We start from the raw sequence: 12,405 nt of genomic DNA, 5'->3' as shown, positions 1-12,405 counted from the left end.
CTTTGATTAAAAAGAATGTAAGGTTTCAGTTTGGTGAGTTAGTTAACAATGAGGAAAATTGAATCAATCGGCTCTGACTCCAGTGAGAATAATTATTTGACACGACTACAGCCAGGCTGTGAATAACAAGCCCAAGATGGAGTTATGCCAGTTTAAAAACCAAACTTTAAAGTATACTGCAATGATGTATGATTGACTGAAACGAGTTTGTTAGTGGGATATAACTACTTTAAACTGGCATTAAGCTACAGCATGGATATATGAATGAACGGTTGTCAGATCGCCTACTTCACCTCTCTGCCCTGCCCTTGTGTGACAGAGACAGCTTTTTCACATGCACTGCAATATTGTACCCAGCGTGAGGCCATTTTCACAAGTGTGTTTTTCTCCCTGATGTGCGAGTCTTTATTACCTCTAATTAGCTGTGTTTGTGGTGAGTGTCCTCCAAAAGACACGTCAGACAAACCAAAGACAAACTACGCCTGGCATATCATCCTGAAAGAGCCTATGGCCCACCATTGATATTGCGATCCTGGGTGAACAGTGTGATCACTAAGACCCCTCTCCCTCACCACCATCTGTCCTTTTCTCAGAGGTCACACAATCACAGTCACTGTAAGTGGTTGGCGTTGGAGACCAGCGTATAATGCAATCCGTGACTAATCCTTATGGTTTTAGACTTAAAGCCGAAGCATCTAGTTTCTGTATCAATAGTACAACCGAAGAAACTGCAAAAATAACTGACTTCGAACAGGTTTCCTTGATGATTGACTGTCTCTAATCTGTCATTGGTTGCATAAACTCACACCACTGGCTAAGACGATCTCAAAAAACTACAGTATTAATATTTACACTGTTTAGAGGAATTAACCTACAAATAGTTTTCTTATATTAACACATTCAAAAATGATTTTTATTAGTTGTTAAAAAATATGTAATAATAAAATTATGATTAAAATAAAAATGATCAGTCAGACGTTTTATTAGGTAGCCTTAACTACTATATACTTACATTTAAAAAAAGTACAATGTACTTATTGTGTTCATATTATATTGCAAAAAAGCTTTTGAGGTGGGATACCGATTGGGGCAGGTTTGGTGGTATGGGTAGGTTAAGGATGGGTTAAGGTGTAAGAGATGAGTCAAAAGTATAATTATAAATGTAATTACAGAGTTTAATTACAGAAGCAATTACATATAGTTTTTTTAATAATATAAGTACATTGTAAAAACATATGCGCATAGTAAGTGCATTGTACCAACATATTCATTTAAATGTAAGTACATAGAAGTTAAGGCCACCTAATATAAAGATATACTGATCAAATTATGCAAAGGCATTTATAAGTAAAAAAAAAACAAAACATAAATTTAAAAAAATAATCAGATTTTTAATTTTTCCCCAAAAACATTGTTACCCCCACCTCCATTTTTCAGCATTGATGATGATGATAATAATAATAATAATAATAATAATAATAATAATATTTGACTACCAAATCAGTATATTAAAATTAAAAATTGGAATAATGGCCACTGAAAATTTAGATTAAAATATATTAAAGAGCATGCATATCAATCTTGATTATAAAATTTTTATCTTTTATCTTGTCTGATAAAGTGCCTGCTCACTTGAAACATCACACACCATGCAAAATTTTTTTTATAAATATTTAGTTTTGCCGATAACGGTTATTTGAATTTGTAATATTTAACAGTATCTCTGTTTCTATTATAGCCTTGGTTAGAAAACAAAAACATACCGATCATACAAAAAAATATTGATCCTAATCTTTTGAATGAGTTTATATCAGAATGAATCATTTGGAGACCCAAAATGTAAAACCAAAATATATAATTTCTAAAAAGCTCAGAAATGTTTTCAGAAGTTTTCGTGAATGGACAGTGGTTATCATGTTTAGTGAGTGATGAATATGTGTCCAGCATATGTGGTCATTGAGATCACGGTGTGATCTGGAAATGCTCTATGGGATCATTGAGTGGCCAAATTGTGTCCACGACGTGTGTGTGCGTGTGTGTGCGCGTGTGTGTCTTGCAACAGGCTGTGAGAGTGTCACTGTCCCCTCAGTAATTCAGGCCTTCCAGCTGAGATCAGCTCTAATAAACCATCTGCCACGTCATCCTGCTGCATTCCCACTACGCCATCACAATGCCTCAATACCTCCAAAAAAATCTCCTAAACGCAGCACACTCAGCCGTGCTATACAGCTATCTCATGAGAGATTGCGGAAATGACAATATGAAAAATACCAGAGCATATAGTTCCGATGAACAGCACAGTTTAAAGATTGAGAGTTTAAAGTATTCTCCTACCAACGCAGAGATTCTTCAATTAAAATGACCATGCATTTAGACTTTATGTTCAGTAATTAATATTTAAACAAGTACCATATCTCAAGAATGGATGGAGAGTCTAGCGTCAGCTACATGGTGTTAGCTCCAACAGCAGGTTCGGCAGACATCTTGAATATATTAAGATTTTTAGAATACGTTGTAAAGTGTTCTTAATTTATCTGCAAATATAACTATTTCCGATGAACCTGCCATCCCTGGATATTTAATTAGGTTCATAATAGCGTATTAAGGGCTTAACGCTGTTAATAAAATCTGACACAAATTTAAGTCTTAATGGCTTTTTAATTTTTTTTAATTAAAAAAAATATAAAACTTTGATATTCTGAAATGATTGCACATCTTGTTTGTTAGTTTAATTATAATGCCAAATAAAGAATGTGGAGCATATAAAAATAAATGCAAATATATTTTGTGGAACATGCAAAGCCTTGAAACTTTATATAACATGTATGATCAATGTTGTACTTTATTGCATCGACTTTAATTTTATGTGGTGGGGAAAAACATCTCATGCCATCCGATTATGGAAATTATTGCGACAAGCATCAGATATGCAATAATAAAACACAAGTGTAATTATGTTCAATTGTTCTCTGAGAAGGTTCGCAATAGTTTTAGGCTATTAAACTTTAATGGATTCATTTGCATTTTTGTCAACAGTGGCAAAAATAATTAAATATTTCACAAAGTTTCATTTGGCTTTTAAATGAATGTTGTGGTATAACGAAAATCCCAGCTTAAATTAAACATAATAAGGGAACATATCGTGAGGAAAATCAATTAATAGCAGAACCATCGTATTTCACTTTTAAATCATGCCTGATTTCTTGCTGTAGTTTTTGCTATGTGCATGAAGCTCCAGCACACATCGTGAATCTTGCATCTCACACACAGAATGGAATAGGCTGGCTTTGTATAAGTGATAGATGTCACAAAAGCACTGAGCTGTCTCTAGTCCTTGCAATGGTTTTGCTTCTACCTTTGGACAGGATTTAGACATAGAAGGTTCAAAGCAGCCAATGGAACAGTGGCGCACGTCTGAAAATCAACCAAGCTATAGCAGGATGTGTTGAATTTATGCATCAGAATTGCAGAAAAAATCCTGAAATTACAACAGCAGCTTTTCATAAACATAATAACTTCCAAAAGTTTGAGGACCACATTTCACACCAATTTACCTTGCATTTATTCCTTTACACGGTTTCAGGGCAAAAATGAGTAGTGCTTTTTTTTTTTTTGCATGATGCAAAATAGGAACAACAAGAAATGAGAAAATTACAATTTACATCAGAGTATGTTAACATTTGCATTCCTCTCCTGATGGAATAAATTGAGGGAATATTTCAGGGCATGATTTCAAGTACGACAATGTCCCGGCAAAGAGGCTTATGAAGGTTAGAAGAGATAAACAGTAATTATCTTATTATTCAGTGTTGTTTTTGTTTTCTTACATGGGAATGAAAAGTCTTTAGAAGCACCCCGGGGCTAGATGTTATACTTTTTATTCATAGTTCTCGGGGTAGGTTTATTTTTGAAATTCAATTTTTGGACAAGGGTGGTCCTTTAACACTTCATAAAAAGTATTTTTTTAAAAAAGCATTTGTCACAACATGCTTTTCTGTAAAAGGTATATCAGACGAAATATTAAGAAGAATTGTAAAAAGCAATGTGTCATATATTAAAGCATTGTAGCAAGTGAAATGTATGACAACTTACCTTGATATTAAAAAATAAATAAAATAAAATAAATAGTTATAAATAAATGAAACAAAATGCATTCTCTATTTAGAAAAGAAGTGAGAGTGAACACATTTATAACGTTACAAAAGGATGAATGCTGTCTATAAATATGAAATACAATAAAGGATATTAAGCAGCGTAACTACTTTTAACATTGATAATAATAAGAAATATTTCTTGAGCACCAACTCAGCAAGGAATTTGAGGTCATGTGACACTAAAGACTGAAGTTAAATTCATCTATGCCATCATAAGAACACATACAATTTTAATATATACTGAAATAGAAAGCCCCAATCAGTTACTGTAATATTTCACAATATTTGTATTTTTTACTGTATTTGTGATTAAATAAATACAAATGAGAATGAGAGGGCTTTTGAACAGTAGTGTTTCCCTAATGTATAGTGAAATATTGAAATATTGTTTTATCACTAATTTAACCTCAAATAAAAAAAAAATGTTTAATGATATATGGCCTATTCCTACCTGACAACTGTCATACCAGTTTCTACATGACAGCAATGCAATAAAATCTCTTATATGCATGTTTCACCCAATTTATAGATTAATATAAAAGGTATATTCATGCACATCGATACAGCAGGTAAAACTGTTGCTATCCTGCCGTGACACCCTACTTAGCAGGCAATGATGGAGTCTGTGGGAAAACTGACGTGTTTAAATTTAATAAAATCATCTTTCGCCTGCTGTTACACACAAGAACGCCTGTATCACAGATGCTCGTGTATTATTGCTTATAAAGCCATCACAATAAATGACACACTGTCAGCAGATATCTGAAATTACAAGAGAGGACAGTCATCAATCATGACTCTCCATTCAAATATTCAGTTGATTTCTCTTGTGTATTTCCCTGCAGTGCAAAAGGGCATGTCGGGAAGGATCATTAAGACGAGAAATATTAATTATAAAAATAATCTCATAAAACCTCATGCCTCTTTTTTTCTTTTTTAAAGAAAAAATACATATTTTCCTTAGCTCTTTGTCCGCTGTCTACCTGTTAACTCTCTATGTGTTTATTTGCATCTACAGAAACATTAACAAGATACAGAGTGATGACAGAGAGACGGATCGTCTCGTCCGCTTTAGAGTCTATCTTATAGACGGCTCCCGTAGGACCCAACATACTTATGGCCTCTTCACTGTCACTTAATTCATTACCGCAGAGGAAGCCAGACCGAGGGGACTCCATTAGACTAATTTTAGAGAAGAGGAAAGATAGACGCTTTCTCAGCGAGTGATCTGAATGAATCTCTTTCATTAGCACTGACTGATGGCTCGTCACCGTCACGCCGTCGATGACTGGCACGAGGGCGATGACAGAAACATGGTGGACTGCACCAGTACTCCATAAGAGTGTCACTTTAGACAGGGGTGAAGGGAAATATATATATGATGGTCACTTTAAGAACAGACCTGCCCTGCTCACTCAGATACATGACAAACTGCCCTTTTCAAAATGAAGTTAGCCTCCAACGCTGCTCGTCCTGGTGCCTTATCAAGCTGCCCTTACCCGGTTTCCACTCCACAGTATATGCTCGTTTCCCAAAACGGTTTAATTAGTAATATTTCTATTTCTATCATAACCGCATGCTTTATTTTACAGGCAAAAATTGCTGAAATTGACGCACAAAATGTTGCGTTGCAATATAATCCGAGTCTGAACCCATGTAATGGATTTGCAAATGAAAATCTGCTGTGATGTTGGCATCTATAATACAGCAAGAACTTTTCAGGTTGCATAAACCAGAAGTGCTGTTTGTACTATAGAAAGAGAATTGCGCACAAACTTAATTTCTTCTCATATGTTACATCAAGAATGATTAAATAGCCTGTGCAAGGCCTGCAAAACAATCATAACGTCAGAGAATCTTTCATTTGAACTATTATATACTATTTCATTTTAATGTTTGTAAAAATACATAGATAAAGCGTTGCTTGATTTGGTTGTCTAAATTTTACAATTGGCTTTTCTGAATTTCATCTGCTAATTACTAAATATAAATGTACTAGCTACTAAGGCCTACCTGTGCTGTTGTTTTCGTGTTGTTTCCCTCCAAAATGATGTCACTTCCTGAACGGTGTTGTCATTAGGAATTGCATTTTGTTGTATTGCGAAGTTGAAAATTTGATATTGAGTGCAGGGAATTTAAAAAGAAAAAGTGTTTATTAGGAATATGTGCACATGAATAATTCGTCCACTGACCTTCATTTATACGTTGTGGGTGGGCATTAAAAAATCCTACAATTATGTTAAAACTAAAAAATTATTTATGATCAATTACACGGTGCAGTTGTGAATAAAGTAGCGTAAATCTTTAACGAAAAGCTGTAATCTTGCGCCCTCTCGCGCTTCACAATACAAACTCGCGCTAGTTTCAACGCGCGCTGATGACGCGGTTCACATGCGCCGCTGTTTATGTGAGTTGAATTCATTGAAACTCGTACTATTGTGATACTCTCTGTTTGGTCTGTTATGACACGTTGATTGTATACGTAAATAAAACAGATGGACATAATTTAAGCGACCATTTTGTATTCAAGTTTGATTCTGAGGTACGCTGGTGACAAAAATGCTATACTGCTAGTAAGAACAAAGATGTGTGCCTTAAAACACTTTATTTTACAGGCTGCTTATAATGAGGATAAATGAAGATACGTTACTGGAGGGGGAGAAGGTTGTATTAGTACCTTACAATGCAGATCATGTTCCCAGGTAATAATAAGTAGTTTAAGCATATCACTTGGGTCTGATGGTTGTGGTCTCAGTTCATTTTAACCTCGTCTAACCTCTATTTTCAGGTATCATCAATGGATGTGCTCTCCTGAACTGCAGAAGCTGACTGCATCAGAGCCCCTGACGCTGGAGCAGGAATATGACATGCAAAGATGCTGGAGAGAAGATGATGACAGTGGGTTTCACATAAACATCTGTCCTGTTGAGATTTAAGCACACAGTCATTATCCCCGATCTCTTTCTGTATTTATTCATCGTGTGCTTTTTCCTCCCTCAGAGTGCACCTTCATCATCTTGGATAAACAGAAATGGGCAGATCCGAGCATACCGGAGCAAGAGTGCATGGTGGGAGATGTTAACATTTTCCTCACTGACCCCAGCGATCCTTCCCTGGCTGAATTGGAGATCATGATTGCAGGTTATAGAGGTTGTAGTGCATTTCATTTCATTCAGATTGGCTCGAGCCTGTAAGTAACATCAAATCGTTTTTTTTTTAGTGCCCTGCTACAGAGGAAAGGGACTCGGGAAAGAAGTAACGCGCATGATGATGTACTACGGTAGGACGAAGCTGATGATTAAAGATCTATTAGGAGTAGTGACTGATCCTTATATGTACTGTGTGTGTGTGTGTGTGTGTGTGTGTGTGTGTGTGTGTGTGTGTGTGTGTGTGTGTGTGTGTGTGTGTGTGTGTGTGTGTGATTTACCTCAACAGGTGTCCATAAACTTGGAATTCAAAAGTTTGAAGTCAAGATTGGTTTGGATAACAAAATCAGCATTGCCATGTTCAAGAAATTCCACTTCCGAGAGGTGAGAATGGATCACATCAATTCATTCAGAAATTGTTTTAATTCCCAAGTAAATATGTTAATACTTTTTCAGAAATAAGTTATTACATAATATTATTAGTATCTAAAAAATGTAATTTATTCCTGTGATAGTACAGCAGCCTTAACTCCGGTCACACAAGCTTTCGGAAATCCTTATCATCCTAATAAGATGATTTGATGCTTAAGAAACATTATCGTCATCAGTGTTATTATCATTGTAAACCACGAAATATTATAAATGATTTCTGAAGTATTATGTGACACTGAAGACTGAATTAACATCTGCCGTAAATTACATTTTGCCATTAGGAATAAATAACATTTTAAAATGCAATTTCATTGAATTTGGTCAAAACATTTAGACATACGAGCATAAAACAATTCTATCAAAAACACCACAAAATTGTATTTCCGAACTTTCAACCACTACTGAACTCGTTTTAGTTGCTTAACCTTAGGTTTGCACCTTAGATAAGTTTCTAACATTTTTGCGATTATAATTGATATTTTTTAATTCGGAAATATATAATTTTGTTTGCTGTGTCTCTGCAGCTCTCCATCAGTGAGGTCTTTCAAGAGGTCACTCTTGGGGTCACCGTGAACGAGGCTTTACAGAAGCACGTTTTTGGAAACGTGGACTTCATGCTGCAGAGGGAGTACGGGAAGGCACGGGACAGCAGGCAGGCACCGTTCACACCGTTATCTCTGTGATAATGCTTTGTAGAAGATTTTATGAAAAGAGTAAAGCCTCGCAGTGCATCTCAATATGAAATATTAATCACTCATAGTGTCACAGAAAGCTGAGATAACTCTAGTAGCATTTGTCACGTTTCCTATGTGACTAAATATTTCTGAATGTTTCTTATTCAGAAATGTGATGATTCAGCCATACATTCAATACTGTATTGTTAGAAATATTATTTTACTGTATTGTGATTTTAACTTCTTAAAGCATGGAAATCAAGAAACTGTACTATAAAAACTCAAATTTAGACCTTTTAATCTGCATACTGCATGTTGCAATAATTTATGTAAAGAAAACATATAAATTATATTTGTTATATTTTTCGTTGCTTGTAATATTGTAAATCTTCGTGACTATACACAAGGTATTAATCAGTTTGTCTTTCACGTCAGTTATGTGTTGTAGTAAATTTATGGCATTTATCGTCCTTGCAACAGTAACAATAAAAATACAGTCTTGAAAAGTTTGTTGTCCATTGATGCTAACAATAAAAAAAATATATATATATATATATAAAAATATATATATATATATATATATATATATATATATATATATATATATATATATATATATATATATATATATATACACACACACACACACTTGTCTTATGATCAAGATTTTTTTTTTTTTATGTCCTGGTAAGCTAAAGTGAGGAAAAGTGCTTTATTCTTTTAAGTAAAAACTTGCCTAAAAAGGTATAGAGAGCAGTTATTGCAAAAACTTATAAACAGGTTTCATTGGAAAAAAATTAAAAATAGGTATTTTAAGATTCAGTTTTGCTACCAATTAGGGACAGCAAACATAAGATAATCAAAATCGATCAAATCTTTTATTATAAGATGTTGTGAAACAGCGTTACATAAGACTCCAAAGGTCACAAATGTTATTATTCATCAACTGCTTCTTGAAGTCCATTTTTCCTTCTCGATTTGGCAAGTTTAAAGACATACAAGCAAGATTTTCATTCACAGACTGGTCCATAGTTCTCGCATGGATTATTATTTTTTAAAAAAAGATGCAGCAAAGGGAAAAAACAATTCCATAGGAATTTCTGCAGACAGGTCTGTGACTTGGTCCCAATGCGTCACCTGAGAGGCTCAGATCCGCAGCAGGATGGATCATTATCAGACGCAGTCTTATGTTCTGAGATCAGACATTTTCTGAATGACCTGCTGCACAACCTCCAGACCCTGAGCCCACCTCACCGTCTCCTCAAAGTGCACGTTGAGTGGAACGCACAACGCCTCCTTCCTCAGTTCAGTCAACTGACAGACCGCGATCACGCTTGCTACTCCCACGATGAACAGGAGCAGGAGTTTTAGGAGCAGAGAGAAGAACGGGGCGCAGACGGACCGCTTGGCTTTGGGCACAGACTCTGATGCTGCCTTTTTACCTATAGTGAAGGAAGTGTAGAAATTACACTCAAAACATTGACAACACATCCACCTGACAAACACCACAGCTCACGTACGTTTAGGGGCAGTATGATTTCTTAAAGAAATCAGTTACTTCGATTCTGTAAGGATGTATTAAACTGATTGAAAACGACAGTAAAGACATGTACAATGTTACCAAAAAAACTATTTTAAATAAGTGCTGTTCTGTTTTTAAACTTCTTTTCATCGTAGATTTTGTTTCCTGAGCACCAAACCATCGTATTAAAATGACCTCTGCGGGTTCAGGTGACAATGAAGACCGGAGTATTGCCTAAATTTAGCTTTACCAAAGGGAGTAAATTAATTTTTAAAATGTATTAAAAAAAAAACAGTTTAATAATATTTCACAATATTACATTTTACAAATACATCTTGAAATTCAACCACCTGAACGGTAGTGTAGATTTTTTATAGAAAAAGCAAAGTAGAAAGTATGCAGTGTAATAAAATAATTGTGTCTCAGTTCATGTAAGATAAAATTGTACCTTGATTTTGAGCAGCTCTCTTTTTCTTCTCTTCTTTCTTCTTTTTCTGCTGTTCTTGTGCAGCAAGAGCAGCCATCTGAGCTTGATACTCCTTTCTTTTCCTTTCTTTCTCTTCTGCTTTTTTCTTTTTTTGTGCTTCTTTTTCCTTGGCCTCTTTTTCCCTCTGCTTAGCTTCCTTTTTCTTTTCTAGTTCTGCAAGGGATTAAAAAAATGTAAATATCAATTAATAATTGAATACGTAAAATAAAGAAATGATCAAAATCTCAATGCTGTTATAATGTAGAATGTGAGGTGAATATTTCAATACTATATTGTCTAGGCCACATATAAAAAAAAAGAAAAAGATTTCAAGTCTAAAATTCTAAACTTAATGTTATGCTCAACTTGTAATTTAATTTCTAATGTAAAAAGAATATTAATATGTGGTAAAGTTGTAGATGTTTGGGTCTCCCCACCTCTCTCTTTCAACAATCGACGCTCTCGTTCCTTTTCTGCTTCTTCCTGCACTACCTTCATGTGCTGGAGAACCTGGGCACAGACAAAAAAAAAGTAAATTTGTGCTCGTTTCACTATGTGGTAAATAAGATCATTTACACTGTATGCATTTATACTCACCCTGGATGCGCACTGTTTGCACTGCTTCTCATCCAAACAATCGCCTGCAGCCTTGGCCAGCGTTGGCTCCAAGGGGTTATCCTTCAGATCTAGCCATTTAAGGCTCTGCAACAAACAAATGCAGTCTATTACTAACTGCTAGTGGACTTGACTGGACTTGTTCACCTCAGTCACGGTACTAAATATGGAAAAAGAGTGCTCTCTAACTGGGCCACAACTGCCTCCGAAATGAAAATAGAACTTTCTAATATTAAAGAGAGATCCATAATCTTACCTTGAGTTGTGAGAAGCCATGGGGAAGCATTTTCAGTTTGTTGTTGTATAAATCTAGGTGTTGGAGGTTAGCAAGTCGCCCGATTTCTTCTGGTAAGCAGACGATCTGGTTCTTGCTCAGGTCAATTTTTATAATGTGAATCAAGCTGCAGAATTCCGGCTGGCGAATTAACAAAAACAGTATTAAAACTTTAAATATACTACAACTTAGAGCAAATACGACTGTTTAATATATATATATATATATATATATATATATATATATATATATATATATATATTTATAGTATTTACAGTTGTTACTTACAGCCAGAGTTGTTAGATTATTACAGGACAGATCCAAAACCGTTGCCTTTGGAAATGCAGCCTGCACAGAAATATATATATATATTTTTTTTTTTTAACGTTTCTCACACTTCGCCTTAGATTAGGCTGAATTAATACAATTTTAAAAAAGTAAACAAAACCAAGTACACTCGTGATAATCGTTAAGTGAATAATCTGCACCCACACTTACCAGCTCCTTAACGGGCACTTCTGTAAGATTACTCAGACTCAAATCAAGCTCATTGCCATCGATTTTGTCTTTAATGTTTTCAACTTTGCCTTTAACGTTTTCAGCTTTGCCTTTAACGTTTTCAGCTTTGCCTTTAGTCATGTTGACGTGTTGCTCCTCTAAAGACACTGAACAGAGACACCCATGATCAGAAATCAAAGCCAACGACGCATTAAAATGAAAGCAAGTTTTGCTAACGTGGATAGTTTAGACAGAGTGAAAGGTTTTTTAACCATTCAAATTAATTTCAAACAAAAGCGTTTCCTGACATTACGTCTAACTCCAATGAATGAAAGTTACTACCTTGTTACGGATGGTAAAAATAGCCCAGACCCACTGCAGAGGAGTAGTTGAATGCGGTGACTTTCCTGATTTCGCACCGCAATGGAAGAAAATCCACGTCATTGCTCGCAGCTGACAGCGTGTCTCGTGTCTGGACGGCTAGCGTCTCCGCCTAGCGTCTGGAGGTCATTGCTACTTATGGATATTAATTATAAGAAATATTTGTAAAGCGCGGCACATTTCCCTCAGGTGAAACCTAATCGAATAGTAAAAGGAGCAGAGAGAAGAACGGGGCGCAGATGG

General features: G+C 35.3%; 2 protein-coding genes across 3 annotated transcripts; one reads left to right on the top strand and one right to left on the bottom strand.

Annotated features, from left to right (window-relative positions):
• The first annotated feature begins 6,496 nt into the window (after positions 1–6,496).
• On the top strand, positions 6,497–8,912 carry nat9 (N-acetyltransferase 9 (GCN5-related, putative)). Of its 2 annotated transcripts, none has more exons than XM_043253172.1 (7): positions 6,497–6,561; positions 6,770–6,856; positions 6,943–7,052; positions 7,155–7,295; positions 7,375–7,434; positions 7,590–7,684; positions 8,257–8,912. In XM_043253172.1, coding segments are annotated over exons 1-7 (654 nt in total). In that variant the 5' UTR covers positions 6,497–6,559; the 3' UTR covers positions 8,416–8,912. The 2 variants fall into 2 exon arrangements, with proteins under 2 accessions (XP_043109107.1, XP_043109108.1); XM_043253173.1 differs by having other exon boundaries at positions 6,556–6,696.
• Positions 8,913–9,262: 350 nt separating this feature from the next.
• lrrc59 (leucine rich repeat containing 59) lies at positions 9,263–12,284 on the bottom strand. Its single transcript, XM_043254480.1, has 8 exons — positions 12,124–12,284; positions 11,782–11,948; positions 11,572–11,631; positions 11,266–11,424; positions 10,992–11,096; positions 10,832–10,904; positions 10,377–10,568; positions 9,263–9,848 (listed from the first exon to the last, which is right to left on the bottom strand). The coding sequence occupies exons 2-8, from the start codon at positions 11,920–11,922 to the stop codon at positions 9,592–9,594; spliced, it is 987 nt and encodes a 328-aa protein (XP_043110415.1). The 5' UTR covers positions 11,923–11,948; positions 12,124–12,284; the 3' UTR covers positions 9,263–9,591.
• Between the last annotated feature and the right edge of the window lie 121 nt (positions 12,285–12,405).

This window comes from Puntigrus tetrazona, chromosome 12 (genome assembly GCF_018831695.1).
Source record: "Puntigrus tetrazona isolate hp1 chromosome 12, ASM1883169v1, whole genome shotgun sequence".
NCBI classification, from domain to species: domain Eukaryota; kingdom Metazoa; phylum Chordata; class Actinopteri; order Cypriniformes; family Cyprinidae; genus Puntigrus; species Puntigrus tetrazona.
This window is presented reverse-complemented; position numbering and strand designations above follow the sequence as displayed.

Bases quoted from the DNA above. Each gene is read 5' to 3' on its own strand.
- nat9 (XM_043253172.1), top strand. The intron at 6,857-6,942 runs GTAATAATAAGT...CTCTATTTTCAG, and splicing joins AATGCAGATCATGTTCCCAG to GTATCATCAATGGATGTGCT. The intron at 7,435-7,589 runs GTAGGACGAAGC...TTACCTCAACAG, and splicing joins GCGCATGATGATGTACTACG to GTGTCCATAAACTTGGAATT.
- lrrc59 (XM_043254480.1), bottom strand. From the start codon at position 11,922: ATGACTAAAGGCAAAGCTGAAAACGTTAAAGGCAAAGCTGAAAACGTT. The intron at 11,632-11,781 runs GTAAGTGTGGGT...ATTTCTGTGCAG, and splicing joins AAGTGCCCGTTAAGGAGCTG to GCTGCATTTCCAAAGGCAAC. The intron at 11,097-11,265 runs GTAAGATTATGG...TGTTTGTTGCAG, and splicing joins ATGGCTTCTCACAACTCAAG to AGCCTTAAATGGCTAGATCT.